The 23,083-nt window shown below is 45.5% G+C and overlaps 1 protein-coding gene across 3 annotated transcripts in view; it reads right to left on the reverse strand.

Moving 5' to 3' along the window:
• LNX1 (ligand of numb-protein X 1) overlaps positions 1-23,083 on the reverse strand; it is a gene marked incomplete at its 5' end in the record, with an annotated part of 137,037 nt that overhangs the window by 34,992 nt on the left and 78,962 nt on the right. For all 3 annotated transcript variants that reach the window (XM_082838234.1, XM_082838236.1, XM_082838235.1), the window contains 4 exons: positions 2,956-3,327; positions 6,141-6,343; positions 12,201-12,353; positions 12,858-13,096. In XM_082838234.1, the coding sequence (XP_082694360.1) occupies positions 2,956-3,327; positions 6,141-6,343; positions 12,201-12,353; positions 12,858-13,096 (967 nt within the window). The remainder of the gene's footprint in view (positions 1-2,955; positions 3,328-6,140; positions 6,344-12,200; positions 12,354-12,857; positions 13,097-23,083) is intronic.

The raw sequence follows: 23,083 nt of genomic DNA on the forward strand, positions 1-23,083 counted from the left end.
ACTTGGGAATAGACGGCATAAAGTGCAGAAGGGAAATGTCCCTTGTAACTCTGGTTTTGTGCTCCCCCGGCTCCATAGGGCGTGACCTCAGGCCCCACAGGGCAGATGGACGGTCATCAGGTTAAGAATCACTTTGGAACTGGGGCACCATCAAAAGTCCCAGCTTGGGGACCAAAGCACCACAGGTACTTCCTGTCCTGGTGGATGGAGGAAGCAGGGTAAGTCCCCTTACACCCTCTGCCTCAGGCTTTCCACCTTTAAAATGGCAATAATTTCATCCGCTGCTTGGTTCTCCTCAAAAGAGTGGGATAAGATACCACACATACGACAGTGAAAAGAGTTGCCGACACCTGGAAGAGCTCCACCATGACTGGAACCCAAGGGTAGGGAGATGTGTTTGTACTGAGATGATCAAGTCCTTGAGAGTAGGCTCTGTCTTCTGAATGTCATCCTCCATGGAACTTGGTACGAGGACCAGTCAGCTACTGCTGCTGACTCTGTCTATACTTGAAGAATTAATACTTCAGTCACTAAGTGGAAGCTGATGTGATGTGCCGGATAACTGCAAACGCATCTTAAGACAAGGCCTCTCCTATCAGCTCTCCACTGCCTCTAGAGAGATCTTGCTAGAAAGTCATGTCACTTCCTTTCTTAAACCCTTGCAATGACACCGCATGGCCTTGGGGGTAAGGTCTGAGCTCCTTATCATGGCCTGTAAAACTCTACATGATCTGGCCCTTGCCTACCACTCTTGCCTTATCTATTGCTGCTTTTAAAATGTATACCACTCTCCAGATGTTAACCATTTCCCTAACTGGCTTTTGGGGAAACATTCTTTTGTGTTGTGTCTCCTTAGAATGACCCTCCCTGCCTCATGCACCTAGAGAACTTCTGCTGATCCATCAAAACCCCAGTTCAAGATTTTCCTCCTCTGTGAAGAATTTCTAGACCCCATCTCAGTAAAACAAACAAACAAACAAACAAACAAAAACACTCTTCTTTGTCTACACCAGCACTATACTTAATTTCACCATTACACACTGTCACACCACATGGCAGTCATTTAGAAAAAGTCCACCTCCTCTACTAGACTGTGGACTCCTTTGGGAGACCAGCCTAAGAGGTCATCATCTCCCTGTTCTCTGCACCTAATCCAGGGCTAGGCGAGCAGCAAAAACTTAATACATTTTGGCTAAATGAAGTGGATTAAAGGGTTAGAATACAAGAGCCCAGAACAAAGCCTGTCTCCCTAGGAATAAAGCTAGAAGCTCAGAGAACATTAGAAAAACTCATGATGAAAAATAAATAACCCAATCAAAAAATAGGCAGAAGATCTAAATAGACATTTCTCCAAAGAAGACATACAGATGGCCAACAGGAACATGAAAACATGTTCAACCTCACTAATCATTAGAGAAATGCAAATCAAAACTACAATGAGGTATCACCTCACATCAGTCAGAATGGCCATCATCAAAAAGTCTACAAATAATTAATGCTGGAGAGGGTGTGGAGAAAAGGGAACCCTCCTATATATACTGTTGGTGGAAATGAAAATTGGTAAAGCCATTATGGAGAAGAGTGTGGAGGTTTCTTAAACTAAACAGAGTTGCCACATGATCCTACAATCCCACTCCTGGGCATATATCTGGAGAGAACTATAATTCAAAAAGATACATGCACCCCAATATTCATTGCAGCACTGTTTACAATAGCCAAGACACAGAAGCAACCTAAGTGTCCATCGACACAGGAATAGATAAAGAAGAGGTGGTACATATATACAATGGAATATTACTCAGCCATAAGAAAATGAAAAAAAGTCATTTGCAGCAACGTGGATGGATCTAGAGATTAGCATACTAAGTGAAGTCAGCCAGACGGAGAAAGACAAATACCATGATATCGCTTATATGTGAAAGAAATCTAAAAAAAAAGATACAAATAAACCTATTTACAAAACAGAAATAGATCCACAAACATAGAAAAGAAACGTACGGTTACCAAAGGGGAAGGTGGGAGAGGGATAAATTAGGAGTTCGGGATTGACATATACACACTACTATATATAAAATATATAACCAACAAGGACCTACTGTATAGCACGGGGAACTACACTCAATATTTTGTAATAACCTATAAGGAAAAAGAATCTGAAAAAGAATAAATTATACACATCTATGTAAAACTGAATCACTTTGCTGTATACCTGAAATACAACATTGTAAATCAACTATAGTTCAATGAAAAACAACAACAACAACAAAAAGAAAAACTCATGGTGATCCAGCCAAAGTCAACAGGATGCATGCTGGGGCTTGGTAACATCGCGCCTGTCAGGGGAGTGAATTAGTTTGAACTCATGTCAGGCGATCATGAGCTCTATTTGCCTGACTAATGATAATTTGTATGCCTCTCCTATAGGGGGACTTCCTTAGGTTCATATTTGAGTTCCCTTGGGCTTTCGAAGGGGGCCGGACTTAGCCATGGAGACAGGGCTCAGCCTTAGCCAATCCTACAGTGGTTTCTTGTCCACAGGATCCCTGGAGGGCACATGGCACAGCTTCTTACAGGAGTTGGTACAACCAGATGCCTTGGAAGTGTCCAGAACACATCTAAGTGAGCCCTGGGTCTATGACTATCATACTAGGTACAGGGATGACACAACCCCGCTGACCTTGAGTGATCTTAACCCAGTGGGGTTGCAACACCTCGCCCAATGTGTTTACCTGCAGTCAAGTCTGGATGACTGGCAACACCAACGGAATGGCCATGACCCCAAGACACACCATTTGCTGGAGTAATATTCCTCCCTGGCCCTCCACCCTCAGCTCCTTGAAAGGGAGGCACTGTATGTCACACGGGGTAGTAACAGGGTAGGTGGGTCAGGGTGACGAGTGTTCCTAATCATGCTGGCAACTGCTGACTGGGATCTTGTAATGACCCGTGACCCACCTGAATCAGATGAGCTGCACTTTCTGGGCTGCCGTACCGAAGGTCATGTCCATTGATGGCTAACACGCGATCGTTCTCCTCCAGCTGACCGTGTCGGTCTGCCACGCCACCATCCAGAACGTTGGAAATAAACACCCCAGGCTCGTCCACCTTGCGCACCAGTTTTATTCCAAGCTGCTCCTCCGGGCTGCTTTTGTTGAGGATCACGTGGAAACTGTCATCCCGGGGCCCGTAGGTGTCCAGGGGCTGCCCATCAGTCCTGCTCCGGAACTTCTGCTCCCGCAGCACCGTCAGCCACAGCACCTGGCAGGGCTGCCTCAGGAGGTGCAGGGCATAGTTGTGCCGTACGTTGCCGATGTCCATCCCGTTGACCTAGGGCAAGGGAACCACAGAATCTGCAGCGACCGAGCCGTCCACTCCACCGGCCACAAACCTGCCCCAAAGGCCCAGGCCACAGACTCCCTGGGGCCCTTCCTGAAGGACCACTCTGCTCTATCACCTTCTTCTCCGTCCAAATACCCCCATCTTCCAACAGAACTTGTAACCCGGTTTCCTTGAGTATTAGCCGCACACCTTTTCAACTCTCTCTCAGCAGACACCATCTTTCTTCAGTCTTGTCCTTACACAGGCCCTTGAATTTATTTATATAGTCCTAACCCTCCTTTCTGTTGCTTGCTAAACTTATTTTTCAGCTGAAGGGGGGAGGAAAAGGAAGAAAAAGTGGGAAAAGGCAAAAGAAGAAAAGAAAATTTCTGATTAATGATTACATTAAACGGCTGTTTAAATCAAACTGAGTTGGCATTTTCTTTCCAAACATCTCCAGATGAATTTTTCTCCCTGGATCACCTGTACTGGAACTTCCAGGCCCCACTACTCCACTACTGTGTGTGTGTGTGTGTGTGTGTGTGTGTGTGTGTGTGTGTGTGTGTGTGTGTGTGTGTGTGTGTGTGTGTGTGTGTGTGTGTGTGTGTGTGTGTGTGTGTGTCAAGTCTCCAGGTGTTCACCTACAAGGTCTTTTGCCCATGTTCTCAGCAAAGGAGAGAAAAAAAATCTCTACAGTTTCAAACAAACGGATGTGAATGGAAGCTTCTCGGCTCTTTTATTGAAAGGCTGGATCACGTTATTGGGCTGCTTAAATGTCCTCCAGCTTGGCCCACTCATTTGTGCCTCGCTAATGATCTTCAGGGCTGATGCTACATGGGGCTTTCTGGTTTTAATTACTCTAGGCAGGCCCAGCCTGAAGGCTTCAGATGTCAGTGCTGGTCACTGCCTGGGAAGAAAATAATTTCACAGCAGCACTACACTCTGTGCTTAAGGAAGGAGGCCTCACAGAAGAGAAACAACCTTCTTGAATTTCTATGGTTTGGTAAGATTTCCTGTACTTGCAGCCAACAGTTAGAAGAATCTTGGAATGAGATTTCACGGGCCTGCCTGCAGCGTGCCATCGCTAGTCCTCTGTTGCATCTCCAGGGATGGACGGAGGCTCCCTCGTGCTCGGACAAGGCTCATCACCTCTGTCCAAGCACAGGCGAGCTCAAGGACCTGGCTCTGCTCTGACACCTTATCCCGGGTCTGGTTTTCTCCATCACACCGAGGCCAAAAGAAAGTCAGGGTCGCCTGCTAAATACTCCTGGCACCTCTTTTGCTTGCAAGTGCCAGTTGAAGGTCACAAGAATCAAAAAGGTTTTCCTCAGGCAACCGTTCCAGGCAGCATAGTTTCCGCAGAACTGGGAGGAAGCCATGCAGAGTGTCGCTGATTGCACGGCTGACCGTCCCTTGAGGTTGACGGGCCCTGCCCCGTACTCCACCTCGGAGGCCAGTGAGAACATCAGTGTTTCTACAATAACTGCTTTAAGTTCTTTCTCCTCTTATTCCAAACAATAAGAATTTCTTTGCCAGAGAACCAGCGCATGATGTATCAGGAGCTGGCCCCTCAGCAACCCAGAAGGGATGGGATGAAACTGTCATCTGAGTATCAGACAGGAAATATATGACCAAGGCAGGGATTTTTTTCTTATCACTTTTGGCACATGTTGGACTTCTGTCTGATAAACAACTCTTCCTTTATCCTTTCTCTTCTTCTGAAAATTCCTCCCTAGCATCCTTCCCCTCAGTCAAGCCTCAGAGGACAGTAATGCCCAACGTGTTCTCTTCCACCACCTGTCTCCCCTGGAATGTCTGTGGGTTGGCAGAATAGCTTAGGGATATGTGTGTGTGTGTGTGTGTGTGTGTGTGTGTGTGTGTGTGTGTGTGTGTGTGTGTGTGTGAAGGGCCATTAAGCTATAGGAAATTTACTTTAGAGGGGTGTGTGAATGTAAGTGATTAAGTAAAATATAAAATGTTCCATTTATCTGCTCTAAAAACAATTTAAGAAGATATAGGCTTCGGTTTTATATTGTTTTATGTTAGTGCTACTTAAAGTGGGAGGAAAGGGTGAGAGAGGAAGAGAGAGGAGGGAGGAGGAAAAGGAAGAGAAAAGAACGCAGAGGTAGAGAAAAGGGAGGGGGAAGATAGCAGAAGGCAGAGGAAGGAGGGGAACACAGAGACAAAATGATGCAGAGGGTCTTCCCTGGTGGCGCAGTGGTTGAGAGTCCGCCTGCCGATGCAGGGGACGCGGGTTCGTGCCCCGGTCCCGGAAGATCCCACGTGCCGTGGAGCGGCTGGGCCCGTGAGCCATGGCCGCTGAGCCTGCGCGTCTGGAGCCTGTGCTCTGCAGCGGGAGAGGCCACAACAGTGAGAGGCCCGCGTACCGCAAAAAAAAAAAAAAAAAAAAAGATACATGATACAGAGACAGTATTTATAGAGAGAAAGAGATCAAAAGAACAAGAATGGGAATTCCCTGGTGGTCCGGTGGTTAGGACTCCACACTGCCCCTGCAGGGGGCACCTGGTCGGGGAACTAAGATCCCACATGCTGTGTGGCAGGGCCAAAAAATATATATATATATATATACAAGAAAGACAGAAGGGTTAGGGACCTATCTCAGATTACAAATCTTGTATGAAGAGCCATATCAACATAAGAACTATGGAAAGTGACGGCTCCACATTTACGTTAGTGCTTTACCCATGCGTCCGTCCGCCCGTCCGCCCGTCCGCCCATCCGTCCACCCACCCACCCAATGATTTGCTCTGAAGTGACTTTTGCTAAGACCCTCTTCATGGCTCCACAGCCGTGGTCTCTACCTTCAGGATGATGTCTCCGGGCAGTAGCCGGCCGTCTCTGGCAATCACCCCATCACGATAAATGTGCTGGATAATGATGTGGACCAGCGGGGTTTCATTGCCTCCCACGAGCCTAATGGAGAGGTTTTCATTGGGATCCGCTCGGTTGATCTTGACTCTGGTAATTTCACCATATGGAATCAGGTGATACAACCTTGGAAAGACTAAAATGGACAGAGACAATGTTTATTTAAGACACCCCCCCCCCAACGGACATTTCCAACCACTCCTTTTCTTGCCAAACTTTGGTTCCAGCCAAGCTAAACTATTCATTGTTCCTTGTACATGTTTTCCATCTTCCTGCCTCTGTGCCAGCATAAGTTTCTCTGCCTGGAATGTTTTCCATTCTAGGCCTAAACCCAACTTTTCCTTCAAGGCCTGCATGAAATGATCCCTTCCAATTAAACTCTACCCTGATCCCTTTCCCCCTGCTCTCTCTAAACTTCCCATTTCCCATAAAGCTTTATTTCTCATGGCACCGAGCCTTCTATTATTATTATTACTATTATTATTCATGCCTATTTCTTATACCCACCACTGGACTCTAAGATCCTTGAGGACATAATTTCTGGCTGTTTTGTAGTTCTGTGCACAGATCTCTGTACACAGGAGATCAGCCTACGTTTACTGAATGAAGAGGAATGAACGAACAGTCATTATGCAATGGGCTGCAGTTTGATCACTTATTAATCAAGGGGCAAAACAGAACAAGCCTGTTCTGCTCTTTTTGATCATTTTGAAGATCTCCTCCTGGGAGGACCTGCTTTTCAGGCTTAGTGAATCAGTCCTCTCTACCCTGTTGTCAGTAAAGGGAAGTCAAATGGCCTAATTCACGATCAAGGAAAGAGGCCCAGGCCCAGCTGGTGGCATCCAGAGGTTCGTCCCCGATCCGCTTGTATGGCTGGATTCAGAGCCAAAAGGAGGTTCAGAGACCCAGGCTGGTGTTTCCAAACTTCACCTTTTCACTGAGGACTCTTTCCCCTTGAAATCTGTCACGGGTCCCCCACCCTGCTGGGCCCACACACAGAATTGCTTCTCAGGCTGTGTAGTTTGACAGTGACAGTCAGACCTTTGTTTCACAAGGGAGGATGCGTGAGCTCGGAGAGGAGAAGTGGCACGACTGGCTGGAGGTGGCAGTTAGGTGGTGGTCCTCAGAGCCAGGTCAGAACCCGGGGCTCCTGATGACAGCTCCTGTCACCTTCCTCAGAGTCCCCTGAAGCCAGGGGTCCACAGCCGGCAACGGGTCCACAGGGGACTTGGTCTACAGACCCATAGCCAGCAGCAACGACTGGCGCTGTTCTCCACCTCGGTTGGAATAGAAGCCTACAGGGGGGACACCGGGAAATGCCGGCCACGTAACACCTAGTTTGACGGGAGCTGCAGCTCCTCCCCAGTTGCTTGAGGCTCGAGTTAGGATGTTGAGAGCACTGATGCTTTTGTCTCCTGTAGCTGCTGACGGCTGCCTCTGCCCTATGATTCTCCCTTAATTATGTCATCGGGAAAGATCAAAACTGCAGGCCTGGTTCTGCATAAAACACTCTTTCTGACTATTTTCAAAACCCATGACCTTAATGCATTTTCCCTAATGAATTATGAGTTCGTGAATGAGTACTCAACTCTCTAGGAACAATACAGCAAGAATTAAAATTATTTCTAAGTATTGCAGAACATGATACACAAAGCAATTTAGCTGCCAGAGGAAGCTGGACACGTTGTAAATGTGGGTCTTTACCCCCCACTGGGAGTTAATTTAATGTAAGCAATTGGGCTTTGCTGTAAGGCTGTGGGCAGCAGCCTTCATCTGTCAGCTCCTGGTGCTAATAGAGCTTGGGTGACCGAGTTCAATTAACGTTTAAACTATCTTGATTACCTTAAGTAGGCTCTATCCACAAGTATTTGTTGGAACAGGTCTGGTGATAAGGAAATGGAAGTTCTTAAAAAAAATCATTTTGAGCAAAGAAAGATTTGGAAATTATCATCAAAGCTGCCGGTTTTCTCTCTCTCCTCCCTCTCCCTTTGTACTCTTTTTCCCAACAGATTTACAAAAACCATGCTCGCAAATCTAACTGATCAAGGATGTTTGATAGTCTGAAAGGACATACCCAGTCACACCTGGAAATGTTAATTAGAGCTACAATAATGAGACCCTAGTGACCTTCCCTTTGAGAGTTAAAGTAATTTTTAAACTGCCAAACTAGTGCTGGTCTGAAAAGAAAGTTTTTCAATATTGTGTCCTTACTTAAGGACTAAAGGATATAGTCATTTACCAAGTGTTTATTATATGCTGGCCATTGAGCTAAGCAATTTGCGTGACACTTTGTTGTTTGTTCAGTCCTCACAGCAACCCTTTGAACTAGATTATTATCACCCCTGTTTTTTTGGATGATGAAATACTAAAGCTCAGAGAAGTCAAGTAACCTGGCCAGGTCACACAGCTAAATAGTGAAGCCAGTCTCTTTACTGATATGAAAAGGATGGATAAACCACGGGCGTTCACCATACGAACTGGGGGTTACTTACTGAAGCAATGAGATCCTAAGGCCCTTTTTAAAAGCTTTTTTGCCTCATAAATCCTGTACCAGCCTCACTGAGTCATAATACCTCACCCCACTGTGGAGTTATAGCTTCCTGGAGCACCTGAGGAAATCCATTCTCTCCTACTTGAAGCCCCTGCACACATAACACAGATGCCTTCTTCATCTTCCTGAAACACAGCTTCCATCCTGCTATAACTCTATGCAAAAGCTTTCAGGTGTGTTCACTGCCCCAAGTCAAGACTCCTAAATGGCATCCAGGACCGTTCTAATCTGGCCTTAACCTCATCTCCCACTACTTTCCAACACACAGTCAAGATGGGGATGCCCATCCAGGTCATAACCACTCCTTAAACACGGATTACACCGTCCCACTGGGAAGTGGTGCGCCTCTCTTGACAGCTGTCATTTTCGTTTATTTATATCTCACTCTTCCTGGTATTTTATTTTTTGTCTTGAATGAACTTCTTGGAGCCAGGAGCTGGATTTTATAATCTTTATATAAAAGTACAGAGCTTACTTATGTAAACAGCTCATACAACTCAATATCAAAAAAACAAACAACCTGAGTAAAAAATGGGCAGAGATCATGAAAAGGCATTTTTCCAAAGAGGATGTACAGATATGGCCAACAGGCACATGAAAAGATGCTCAACATCGCTAATCACCTCACACCTGTCAGAATGGCCATCATCAAAAAGTCTTCAAGGGCTTCCCTGGTGGCGCAGTGGTTGAGAGTCCGCCTGCCGATGCAGGGGATGCGGGTTCGTGCCCCGGTCCGGGAGTATCCCACATGCCGCGGAGCAGCTGGGCCTGCGCGTCCGGAGCCTGTGCTCCGCAACGGGAGAGGCCACAGCAGTGAGAGGCCCATGTACCGCAGGGGGGGAAAAAAAAAAAGTCTTCAAATAACAAATGAGGGCAAGGATGTGGAGAAAAGGGAACCTAGTACACTGTTGGTAGGAATGTAAATTGATGCAGCCACTATAGAAAACAGTATGGAGGTTTTTCAAATGACTAAAAATAGAACTACCATATCATCCAGTAATTCCATTCCTGGGTATATATCCAAAGAAAACAAAAGCATTAATCTGAAAAGATACATGCACCTCAGTGTTCATAGCTGCATTATTTACCAAGATAGGTTGCTTCCATAGCTTGGCTAAGTGTCCATCAACAGATGAATAGATAAAGAAGATGTAGTATGTATACAACGGAATACTACTCAGCCATAAACAAGAATGAAATTCTGCTGTTTGCAACAATGTAGATGGACCTGGAGAGTATTATGTTAAGTGAAATAAGTCAGACAGAAAAAGACAAATATTGTATGTTATCACTTACATGTGGAATCTAGAAAATAAAAACAGAAACAGATTCACAGATATAGAGATCAAACTAGTGGTTACCAGTGGGGACAGGGAAGAGGAGAGGAACAAAATGGGGTAGGGGATTAAGACGTACAAACGACTACGTATAAAATAAATAAGCTACAAGGATGTATTGCACAGCACAGGGAATATAGCCAATATTTTATAATAACTATAAATGAAGTATAATCTATAAAAATATTGAATCACTATGTGGTACATCTGAAACTAACATAATATTGTAAATCAACTGTACTTCAGTAAAAAAAAAAAAAAGTACAGAGCCTAGGCCAATGTCTTACACATAGTAATCTCTTATTTTAAAAGTTTCTGCAATAAACGTGCAAATCAATCTTATTCAGGTAGGAGAAAACTTTACATGGAATGGAATTAAGGAGCCTTTAATAAGGGGGGAAGACTGGCAGAAAGGAAGTTATAATCCTTTTACTCATTGCAGAAACATTCAGCAAAAACTATTATGTGCCAGGTATTGTGCTTGGACTTGAGAACACAAAGACTTAAAGAGCCCCTGCCCCCATTGGTACAGTTACGATGAAAGGTGACATTGCTATAACAGAGATACAGGTGCTTTGAGAACACAAAGGAGAGAGGACTGAGGGAGTCAAGGAGGGCTCCCAGGAGGAGGCAAAGCCTATGCTGAGCCTGGAAAGAGGAATTAGGATGCCAGCTGAAGGGGCGTGAGAGTACAGGACGAACAACAACATGGAAGTGAGAGAGACACAGTATTTATAGGACAGCAGTAAGTTCAGAGTAGTCAGAGCATGTAGCGTGTGTACAGGGTGAGAGGGGATAAGCAGGGGTCTTATACGACTGCTCCAAGTTCTCTGAGAACATGATAAAGACGGTGGTTTCGGATTTACCTCCCAACCTCGAAGGAGTGGAGGGTGCTTAATCCAGTGGGTAAACGAGTGGGCTCTGTAGCCAGAGGACCCAAGTTAAAATCCTAGGTCTGCCATTTTCCAGCTGGGTGACTTTGGACTAGCTACCCAATCTCTCAGAGTCTAAGTTTCTTCTGTAAAATGAGAATCACCATCACTGTCCTTAACACTGTGACCTTTAAATGACTTAAAGCAGTACCTGGCACCCAGGAAAGCTCAAAAAAAAACTGAAGCTACTATTATTACTGCTGTAAAGGTCTAATATTAGATGAAAAGAAAGGACAGGACAGTATTTTCTCAGCTCCATTCATATTGGGGAAAACACATAGGATCTAAGATCCAGAAACTTCCTTTGCAGAGATTCTAGAACCACCGTAACCTGGATTCCAAGTTTAGAAGGGTAATTTGGGGCAAGCTAAGTAACCTCCTGGTGTCTCAGTTTCCTCATCTGTAAAACACGGATAATAGTAGTAGCTACTTCAAAGAGTTGTTGAGGATTAAATGAGTTAATGCATGGAAAACACTCAGAACCACACATCACACAAAGTGGTAATAAGAATAAATACCTACATAGCATTTACTATGTGCCAGGCACTGTTCTAAATGTTCTTCACTTAGCTGTATTATTCTTGGGACTTACCCTGGTGGCGCAATGGTTACGAATCTGCCTGCCAGTGCAGGGGACACAGGTTCAATCCCTGGTCCGGGAAGATCCCACAGGCCGCGGAACAACTAAGCCCATGAGCCACAACTACTGAGCCTGCGCTCTAGAGCCCACGAGCCACAACTACTGAGCCGGCATGCCACAACTACTGAAGCCCGCGCACCTAGAGCCTGTGTACCGCAACGAAGAGTAGCCCTCGCTCGCCACAACTAGAGAAAGCCCACGCGTAGCAACGAAGACACAAAGCAGACAAAAATAAATAAATAAATAAATTGAGGCATAATTCGGTTAAAAAAAAAAAACTATATTATTCTTTATATGCACTAAGCTAGCATCTGAAGGTAAGGGTTCCAAAACCTTTTCCCTCAATCTATGTAAGAAGAGAACAGTAATTTCTGCCTTTGGTTACTTATGCAAGAAGAGGCCAATCAAGGTAAGAAATATTTATGCCCTTGGGAAGAGAGGTGTCATAGAAAGCGGGGGGTGGGGGCGGTCTGGTTGTCATCACGCCTGGAGTCGTCATTCCGGAAGCCCAGCCTTACTGGGAGGCCACTTACCGTCAGGGGCAGTGGTGTTTTCAGAATTCTCTCTGCCCTGCTCAGCTTGGTTGACAACTGTACTTCCACACTTTGTCCTTCGAAGAACACTCAAGGCTCGGTTTATTTTTTTAAAAGATCTGCTTCTGATGGTGGATCGCTCAAAGGGCCGTGCTGAGGACAGGAGAGAAGGGAGGGAGAGTAGCTACGCATTCACAGAAGTCCTCTTTTATGGACGCGGCTGGTAAGACACGCACAACACATCGTGAACGGTGATTACTTCTAGGTGGTGGGATGATAGAATTTGCTTAGCTGTATATTCTCAGTTTTCTACAATGCAATATGGATGGTTTATCTAAAATCTGCTTGGCTTTTTTCCTGGGCTGGATGGAATATAACAGCACTTTTCTCGAGCCACCTGGATGGGAAGGTAGGGACACCGAGGGAGTGATGAATCACTAGGTCTAACTTCAACCCCTTTCGCCAGGTCAGATTACACACATGTCTAATGATCTCAGGTCCTCGCAGTTTCATTTCACTCTGGAGAACTGGATGTTGGGTTGCTGCCCAAAACTACCAGAGCGTTTTTCCCTTGAAAAAACGTTTCTATAACTTTCCAGAGAGGGCAATCCCAAGGCCAAGGAGCCCATTCCCGGACAACCACCCCCTTTGACTCACCCCTTGTTCGGTTGCTCCGGCCAGAGTCCAGGGGGCTGTTTGGCTGACCGTCCTCTGCTGTGGACACGTAGGCAGGGTTGTCTAGGCCAGGCTCGTCTGTCATTAAGGAGACAGTGGCAGCTGCAGAAACCTCTGGGGAGAGCGCTGTTGCTGTGAGGCTGGCACAGCTGTCTGGACAGCCCTCCTGAGAGTGCCTCTTCCGGTCTTTGGTGAGGCCGTAGTGGGAGGCACCTTTGCAGCTGCAACAAAACCAGCAGGAGGTCAGAGAAGGCTTTACGCATCGTTCAACCAGGGCTCTTCAAGTCCACGCACTTGCCACCCTTGGAAATCGACTTACTCACCCCTGGCTCCTCTCCCTTCTCACATGGACGTAAGTCAATATACACTTGCCAACCAAATGAATGAATGACTTGAAAGAACCATTTTTAAAAGATGTCTACAGCATTCTGTTAAAGCACTCTCTACACTGGCCCCTGGAATGCAAATTACGAGAGCTGTCACGGGGTCTACAAGACTAGGGCTTGAGGCTGGCAGTCTTCAACTATTTGGATGTAATTCCTTCTTGCTGGTGTTTATTTTGACCATGAAAGTCCTTAGTCACCCTCTCAGTCCCTTCTTTTGGGTTTAGTTCCCAAACCACTGACCATAAATACAAAGCTCCTCCCAGATTCCATATTTAACTGTCCATGGAAACAGAAATGCCCTCACTACAAAGCCACAGGAGCTGGTTCAGCTTCACATTCTCTAGAGGCAGGCTTGCTGGTTTCCAGTCTCCACCTCTGGGGTGGTCCGAGTGGCCAGGACCAGGGGCTCGGGGCTCCGGTGTGCTAAAAGTTTTCATGTCTTTTAATGTTGGGAAGGTAAAACAACATTCGTGGTCTTTAAAAAACAGGTCTCTATCCATTCACCACGCATGTTAAAAAGCAAGCCTAAGGGCCAGGACACCGAGGTCTGAGCCCATCTAAGTCCATATTTTGCTATGGACGCACTTCCACTGTCACTGGGCAAGTCGTCTCAGCTCTTAGGTCGGGTTTTGATCAGCAAATGGTGAGGATTTAACCCTCATTCACTGTGGTGAGGAAGTGCTGCAGACAGCCAAACCACCTTCCCAGTGGTTATGAAGGCAAAAGTCAAACGGGCGAGTCCCTTTAAGAAGTGGCCATTTGCATATAATGGATGTTAATTTATAAATGATTTTTACCAACTCAATACAGAAAACCTTATACGGCTGAGTTATTTTAAATAATGCCTTGAGAGCCTGTTTGGAGCGGTGCTCACGAATGGAATCAAACAGCAGTCTGCAGTTGATATGCCCATGATTTATATGGCCTACAGAACCACATCTATGGTTTTTGTCTGGATGGGAATCCTTGCTCTGAAATTTACCTAGCTGTGCGATCTGGGACAAGTTTGTTAACCTGGTTAAACTTTCTAATCTGCACATACATCTTGGGTTGCTGTAAGGTCTGGTTGACATTAAGTCAAGAGCTTAGTTCTATATATCTTGCCAGATATATAGAGAATTCTCAACAGACTGTAGCTACTTCCATAATTCAACCATTCTAAGATGCCTGTTTTGTCACATTTTAACTTCTCTGAGATTGGGATGCGTGGGTGACGGACGGGGTCCCACAGCTTCAGGTTGCCAAGCTGCAGTCATGACACAAATGCCACTGTCCAAGGAAACATGGTCACAGGTGTCCATCTCGTCCCTTCCATTGAGTTGCCTCCACTCTTGGTACTATGCCATTGAGTTTAATTGCTCTTCAGTGTCTTAGAGAAGATTACATTATGATTAAGCATTGCAATGAAAAGTTACTGTATATATGGAAAGTCTCAAAAACGGAGCAGTGGCATGTAAATTTGATATTGGTGGTAAATATTTGTCTTTAGAAGGAGGGCATCAATTTCTGATTTTCTTGCAAAGAGACAAGCAAATGCTTTATTTGCTTAGCAAGAAAGATACCCCCAAGGAGATGAAAAGTGATGTCACACTTTGTTACTGAGATCATCCTAAAGGACAGGCCTAGTTCATGCCAAACAGTACAACTAGAGGGCAGGAGAGGTCGCCATATGTGTCTGAATGGATTTCAAAGTCTGATCTGACCAACCCACGCATTGCAGGGATATCTTTAAAGGTGTTTTGGAATGATTTAACCAGTGGCAGTTTTAAAATTTTCTTGTTAGGGGACTTCCCTGGTGGTACAACGGATGAGACTCCATGCTCCCAATGCAGGTGGCACGGGTTCGATCCCTGGTGAGGGAACTAGATCCCACATGCCTGCTGCCGCAACCACGAGTTCGCATGCCACAACTAAGAAGCCCCAAAGCCACAACTAAGGAGCCTGCAAGCCACAACCAAGACCCGGAGGAACCAAACGAATAAGTTAAAAAATAAATAAGTAAAAAATTTTTTTTCTTGTTGGTACATAAAATATGATGCTTCTTATAATCAATGATGATGATTTGATGAAATGTGTGTGTTTTCTTTGTGTGTGTGTGTGTGTGTGTGTGTGTGTGTGTGTGTGTGTGTGTGTGTGTGTGATACACGGGCCTCTCACTGTTGTGGCCTCTCCCGTTGCGGAGCACAGGCTCCGGACGCGCAGGCTCGGCGGCCATGGCTCACGGGCCCGGCTGCTCCGCGGCATGTGGGATCTTCCTGGACCGGGGCACGAACCCGTGTCCCCTGCATCGGCAGGCGGACTCTCAACCACTGAGCCCCAGGAAAGCCCTGAAATGTGGTTTTAATATTAGTAGAAAAGGACTCTGATTTTACAACCCTACATCCTTATCTTATAGAACATGAAACAGGCCCCCGGTTTCTAATGCTAGTTTTTCCCTCACTGAAAGAGTACAAGCTCCCTGCTTGAATTGGTGAGGGTTTACTGTTCTGATTAGCTACTTTGGCTTTGAATTGTTCTGCTTAAAAATAGCAAAGTGGTTGATATGAGAAACTCAAAACTTGGAAGAAACATTGTGTGATGGAAAAAATGAAAGCCAGCGTGCCTTTGAGCAGCTCCAAAGTCATAAACATACGAGTGGAACACTTCTCTGTAAGCCAGCAGTATCGGGTTAACAACGCATGGTTAGGAAGTTCCTAGGCTATTTCGTTGGACTGGAAACAGTATTTCTTTTCTTGGGGCAGCAATGCCCTTGACCATGTGCCCTGCCAGAGCAGGAAATGAATTTTCCAATTGGACAAACGGCTGGCAAAGGCACACACCATGGCTTTCTGAGGAGACACAGCATATCCCAGTGGAAAAAAAAGTAGCATCTTATTCTGCTGCCACATCTGTGAGAAGAGTTAAGGTATTTAAACATCTCTGAATCCCAAGACTATGCCATTAAGAAGCCATTTCTGTTTCAAATCCTTGGGGTTCCAAAGACACAGTTGAGTCCAGGAAAGGAAAACCTCATAAAATGACTTAGAAGCCTCCCCTCTGGCCTCGTATCCCAGACATCCGTACAGTATCTGGGGAGGGTAGATTTAAACATTCAGACTCATAAACCTTGTATAAAAATGGTCTGCTGAAGAGGCTCATACTTGTGCAGTGTTGCTTGTTTCAGCTTCCTGGCGTAGCTCGGATCTGAGGCACAGGGTGATCTATGAAGGTAGCAGCTTGTACTCACTAATTATCTCTTTTGTGTTGACTAATCCCGGGGCCTCTTGATTTACAGGCACGAGTGACGGGAGGAGGGGAAAAGAGCTGATTAGCCTTGGCCAGTACAGGAACATATGCTGAACCCTGGGTTGTGTTCAAAGCAGGCAGGATTTATTCGCCCTTTAGTTATCCCTGAGCACTAAGTACTCTCAGGTGGTGATGGGCGACGGCCATGAACTTGAAGGATGCACACAGGAAACATGGAAAACCATTTTTCAACCACTTTGGATATGCTAACTGTTCAAAGCAACTCTGACGACCAGTTGTGTTAATAACAGAGTTGAGATCCTGAGCTCCTATATCAAAGTGAGTAGAGGCAAATCTGTCTTAATATAAGAATGCTGACACTGGGTGGGGGTGCCATGGAATTTTTGTCTTTTTTGCAAGGATAGGCGGGGGGGAAGTAAGAAGAGAAAATGACCCTCCTTGCAAAAATTCCTGAGTCCATGAGTTCACTACTAATGGGGGTTGACCTGAAGCAGGATGGACCCCCGGCATACTTCACAGAGGCTCTGAGGGGCTCGGAGCTCAGCCAACCGGGTGGCGCAAGCTAGTTTGCAGGGGAGGCCTCCTTTTGTTTCTTTTATTTTTAAGGTTATTTTTTTTTTTTGTAAGTCTATTGAATTTTTTACAATATTGCTTCTGTTTTATGTTTTGGTTCTTTGGCGCCAAGGCATGTGGGATCTTAGCTCCCGGACCAGGGATCGAACCCACACCCCCTCCATTGGAAGGCAAAGTCTTAACCACTGGACCACCATGGAAGTCCCGGGGAGGGCTCCTTTCCGATGACAGAAGAATAAAAGTGGTCCACGACAAACTGAGTCTCAATATACTCATTATAACAGTCTGGGTAACTACACAGCCTCCCCCTTAGCCTTCTAACTTCCTTTGCATTCTTTCTTTCTCAGTTCACTTCTGAATTAGGTAAACATTGAGTCTACTCTCTTACTGAGTTCACTAATTGCCCAGTCTGCTCTTACTTGAAACCAGGGCTTGCGAATTCATATGCTGATCAGGCCAGGTGGGGGACTGCGTGGAGCGGTGCTGTTCCATTTCAAGGGTGCAGCAACCTCTACAGACCTTCACTGAGTGTTGCCTCAAGAAGACCAGCCCAAGAGCCACTAATCGAGAAATGAAAGTTATCCAGATTGGAAAGGAAAAGTGAAACTGTCACTCTTTGCAATGACATGATATTATGTATAGAAACCTTCAAAGACCCCACCAAAAAAACTGTTAGAATAAATGAATTCAGTAAAGTTGCAGGATACAAAATCAATACACAAATATTTATTGTATTTCGATATACTAACAAAGAACTGTCAGAAAGAGAAATTGAGAAAATAATCCTGTGTACAACTGCATGAAAAATACCTAGGGATAAATTTGACCAAGGAAGTGAAAGATCTGTACACTGAAAACTGTAAGACACTGATGAAAGAAACTGAAGATGACACAAATGGGAAAATATTGTGTGCTCATGGACTGGAAAATATTAAAATGTCCATACTACCCAAAGCAATCTGCAGATTCAATGCAAACCCTATCAAAATTCCAACGGCGTTTTTCATAGAAATACAACAAACAATCCTAACATTTGTATAGAACCACAAAAGACCCCAGATAGACAAAGCAATCTTAAGAAAGAAGAACAAAGCTGGATGCATCACGCTTCTTGATTTAAATCTATATTACAAAACTATAGTAATCAAAATAGTATGGTATTGGCAAAAAGCCAGATGTAGATAGATGGAACACAGTCCAGAAATACACCCACACATATATGGTTAATTAATTTATGACAAAGGAGTCAAGAATATACAATGGGGAAAGGACAGTCTCTTCAGTAAATGGTGTTGGGAAAACTAGACAGCCACATGCAAAAGAATGAAACTGGACCCCTATCTGACACCATACACAAAAGTTAACTCAAACAGATTAAAGACTTAAATGTATGACCTGAAACCATAAAATTCCTAAGAGAAAAACAGATGGTAAGCTCCTTGATATTGGTCTTATAGATGATTTTTTGAATCTGACACAAAAAGCAAAAATAAATAAACTAAAAAGCTTCTGCACCACAAAGGAAACTATCAACAAAATGAAAAGGCAACTAGTGAATGGGAAAAAATTATTTGCAAATCGTATCTAATAAGAAGTTAATATCCAAAATATATAAAGAACCCACACAGCTCAATAGCAAAAAAATAATACGATTAAAAAAAAGGAATATCTGAATAGACATTTTTCCACAGAAGACACACAGATGGCCAACAGGTACACGAAAAGATGCTCAACATCACTCTCTAATCAGGAAAACACAAATCAAAACCACTATGAGATATCACCTCACACCTGTTAGAATGGCTATAATCAAAGAGACAAGAGGTTACAAGTGTTGGTGAGGATGTGGAGAAAAGGTGAGGATGTTCCTACTGCTGGTAGGAACATAAATTGGTGCAGCCACTACGGAAAATGATATGGAAGTTCCTCAAAAAATTCAAAACAGAACTGCCATATGATCCATCATTTCCACTTGGTATTTATCTGAAGAAATCGAAAATGCTAACTGGAAAAGATATACGCACCCCCATGTTCACTGCAGTATTACTTACAATAGTCAAGGCATGGAAACAACCTAAGTGTCGTCTGATGGCTAAATAATGAAAACGTGGTGTGTGTGTGTGTATATATATATATATACACATACATATATATACCACGGAATATTATTCGGTCATGAAAAAGAATGAAATCTTGCCACTTGCAACAACATGGATGGACCTTAAAGGTCCTGCATCACCCGCTGCAGGAAGAGGTGATCACTGTCAGAGAGCGGCAGGCTCTCCTTCGTGTCCTCAGACAAGGCACCTGGGAGACGGGCCATCAGGAACCTCAAGGAACCACAGTGCTCTGGCTCAGAGAAAGCCTGTGTCAGGGTGCTGGTGACCCTGGGGGCTGAGGGTGGGCCTCGGCCATGTGTGCCTGGCTCCCAACTCCATCTCCAGGGCCTCCACCCTGGCCCTCCTGACACCATGCCTCCAGGGCTTTGCAACACACCCTAGCCCATCTCCCTGTTCTCAGTCTTTCCCTTCCTCCCCACCATCCAATCCATCCTAACCACAAACATACCAACACAATTTCTTTTTGCTCGAAAACTTCCCATGGAAATATTTCCCAGTGCTTACCAGGTCAAGTCCCAACTCCCCAGGCTGACATCCCAGGCCATCCCTGAGCCGTATTGATCATGGCCTCACCACAGGGTCTGGCAACACAGAAGGGGGCTGGGAAGAGCTAACGTCTATTGGTCTACTGTGTACCACGCGTTATGCTTCACATACGTGGTCTTCTTCAAACCCTCCCAGTGGTCCCAGCTGTCAAGTCAGTTAAACCACCTCCACTTTGCTGATGAGGGTGGGGAAACTTGGATAAGGCTTTCTTCCCTTCTACCTATCAGAGTGGAGCTGGGATTTGAATCCAGGCTGTGAGGTCATGCTTTCTCCCCTCCCATGGCCTGGCTTCCAGCCCAGAGCATCTCCCGCACTCCAGACTCCTGCATCAAACCGCTCATGCCACATCTTCACTGCCATGTCCAATAGGCATCTCAAACTTCACACATCCAAACACCCCAAGCCTCCCTGCTCTTCCCACCTCTTCCGTTTTACCTCACACCCTTCTTGTTGTTCAAACCGAAAACCCCAGAGTCAGCCCCGATTCCTTCCTTTTTCTCGACACTCGAAGTATAATCAAGCAAGATCTATCTAGGATCTAACGCCTTCTCATCACGTCCACCGACACGGCCCTAGTCCAAGCCACCATAATCAAAGCCTGGGTTATTGCAATGGCCTCCTGAGAGGTCTTCCTGCTTCTACACTCTCTGCCCTGCCCCGTCCCCATCTATTCTCAACACAGCAGCGGTGTGATCCTTTTAAAATGGCTCTCCATGTTACTAAAACACAAGGTCCTCACAATGGCCCACAAGGCCCTGTATTCTCTGTCCCTGTTACTTGTGCCCTCACCGCCATCCCCCGCTCATCTGGCCTCCTGCTGGTCCTCACACTTGCCCAGCACACTCCTGCTTCAGGGGCCTTGCATTCTGCTGTCTCTCCACGGCCCCCTCCACCCCTCTCCGCAACACTTGCTCCAGATTCCTGTCTGGTCAGCTCCCTCATCTCCATCAGGTCCGTGACTGAAGTCTACCTTCCCTGAGTACCCTTTTTCCCTGGCACGTCTTAACCCTACTTATTTTTTCTTCTTCCTCCTCCCTGCTCATTTTTTCTCTATAGAGTACAAACTCCAAATGGGGGGAGTCCAGTTCCATAATTAAGCCGATAGAACCAAACTTTGAAAACTTTATCCCTTTAGGATCAAGAAGGCTTCATCATATTGGTGGCTTGGGAAAGAGGAAGCTCATGGATTCCCATGTCCCTCCTGGCTGACAGTCAAGACACACCAGCCCTGCCTCAGCTGCCCAGTCAGCTCTGGGCACATCTTGCTCCGCGGGGCTGGAGGGGACTGGAGGGGACTGGAGAGAAGGGACAAAGTGTTGCTCACCTGGTGCCTTTCAGAGGGTCCCCATACCATCTAGATTTCCTAGAGCAGGCACTCAGCAAACATTTACTGAATTGAGCTGAAGTCCCCTTTTGGGTGTTCTGTCTATTGAAATGACCAAACTGGGAATTGATGATTCACCCCCACAGTCCTGCTAACACATAATTGTGGTTGGTTGTGATACCCATGCCAGGCTCCCTTTTGCCCTCAGCAAGCTCATGATTTCCCTGCACTCCGACTCGAGATGAGAAAAGGGAGAGGAAAGAGGGGAAAGTGAAACTTTTTAAGAATTCTTCTTTTTTCACATACTTCCCTGATAACTTGAATAGGATTTTATTGGGTCTGGATTGTACAACTATTACGTATATAGGAGGAATAGTCACCATATACCTTCTTTTGATGGATTAAGCTGCTGCAACAGGATGGGTGATTTTGAAATACTTTGTTTTCATTCACTGAGCACATAAGGAGGACCCCCTGACAAAGAGGGTACAGTGATGTGGAACAAGCTCAGGCTTTCAAGTTTAAAACATCTGGGTGTGAATCCTAGGTCTGCCACTTTGGACAAATTCCATGATTCCTCTGAGCCTCATTTTCCAGATGTAAAATGGGCACAAGGTTTATTTACAGTGAGATTTAAAGATTCACGCCAAGTCCCTAACGGTACCTGGACTACAGCAGCAACTCAATAAGCAGTAATCAACATAACTATTGTATATCAAGCATAATGTTAGACACTATGGATGCAAAGAAACGTACTATACAGTGTATGCATGCGAGGAGACTGACGTGAAAACAGAAAACTGCCACGCCACATTATCAGAGAGGTGGAGGTGTGAGCCAAGTGTTGGGAGAGCTCAGAGAAAGGGGTCACCTCACTCTGCTTGGGGTAATCAAGGAAGGCTTCCCAGAAGAGGTGACATCTGAGCTGAGTCTAGGAAAATGAGTGACATTGGTCTGACAGACTAGGTGTGAATGTCACATTTAAAGACCCGAAGGATGCAAGTGCACGGTAGATGCCAGGTTTACTGAGTTCGGTGCAGACTTTATCTCAAGGGGTAAAGTAGAAATGGAGAAAGTACAGAGCTGAAGTGAGACCAAAGAGGAGGACAGATGCTGGGGGTGGTGCTGGAGGCCGCCTGACTACCCGTCTGTTGCCGCTTCTGAGGTTCAGCAGGGCTAAAGCCATGCCTGTGGGCACAGGAGACAAGTGGGCATTGAGAAGTCGGATGCCAACACGGGAGAGAGTAGGGGAGAGCAGGAGGGACGAAGGGGACAACAGAAAGCTCTAAGCCACCTCCTCACGGAGGCTCCGTGACTGTCGCTTAAAGGATCGTCTCTCCCACCAGCGCCCACTTTCACTTCCCAGCACTTAACATCTTTGGAAATGATTCTGTGTGTTTACTTACTTCTCTTTTTTGAAACACAGGCCCAGCGGCCACGGCTCATGGGCCCAGCCGCTCCGCGGCATGTGGGATCTTCCCGGACCGGGGCACGAACCCGTGTCCCCTGCATCGGCAGGCGGACTCTCAACCACTGCGCCACCAGGGAAGCCCTACTTACTTCTCTTTTAAATCACTGTCTCCCCCCAACAGTAAAAGTCCAACGTGTTTTGCTCACCACTAAATCCTCGACACTGCACACAGTGCTCACAGACACGGGGTCAGCCCTGTGTCAGAGCAGCCTGAGAGATTCTGGGAACAGCTGTGTTTCTTTCTTGCTCCCTTTATTAGATGCTTTCTGTTTATGCCTTTAATTGTGCTCGCCTAGATACGTTTTGTTCCCTTTGATAGATTTTATTGAGGTATAATTGACCTGTAACATTATATTAGTTTGAGGTGTACACCATAATGATTCGATGTTTTTATATATTGTAAAATAGTCGCCACAGTAAGTCTAGTTAACATTCAGTTAAATTTTTTTCCCTTGTGAGGAAAACTTTTAAGATCTAGTCTCTTAGCAACTTTCAAATACGCTGTGCAGATTATTAGCTGTAGTCCCCGTGCTGTATAATAC

The sequence above is a fragment of the Leucopleurus acutus genome, assembly GCF_964270905.1.
Source record: "Leucopleurus acutus genome assembly, chromosome: 4".
Lineage (NCBI taxonomy): Eukaryota > Metazoa > Chordata > Mammalia > Artiodactyla > Delphinidae > Leucopleurus > Leucopleurus acutus.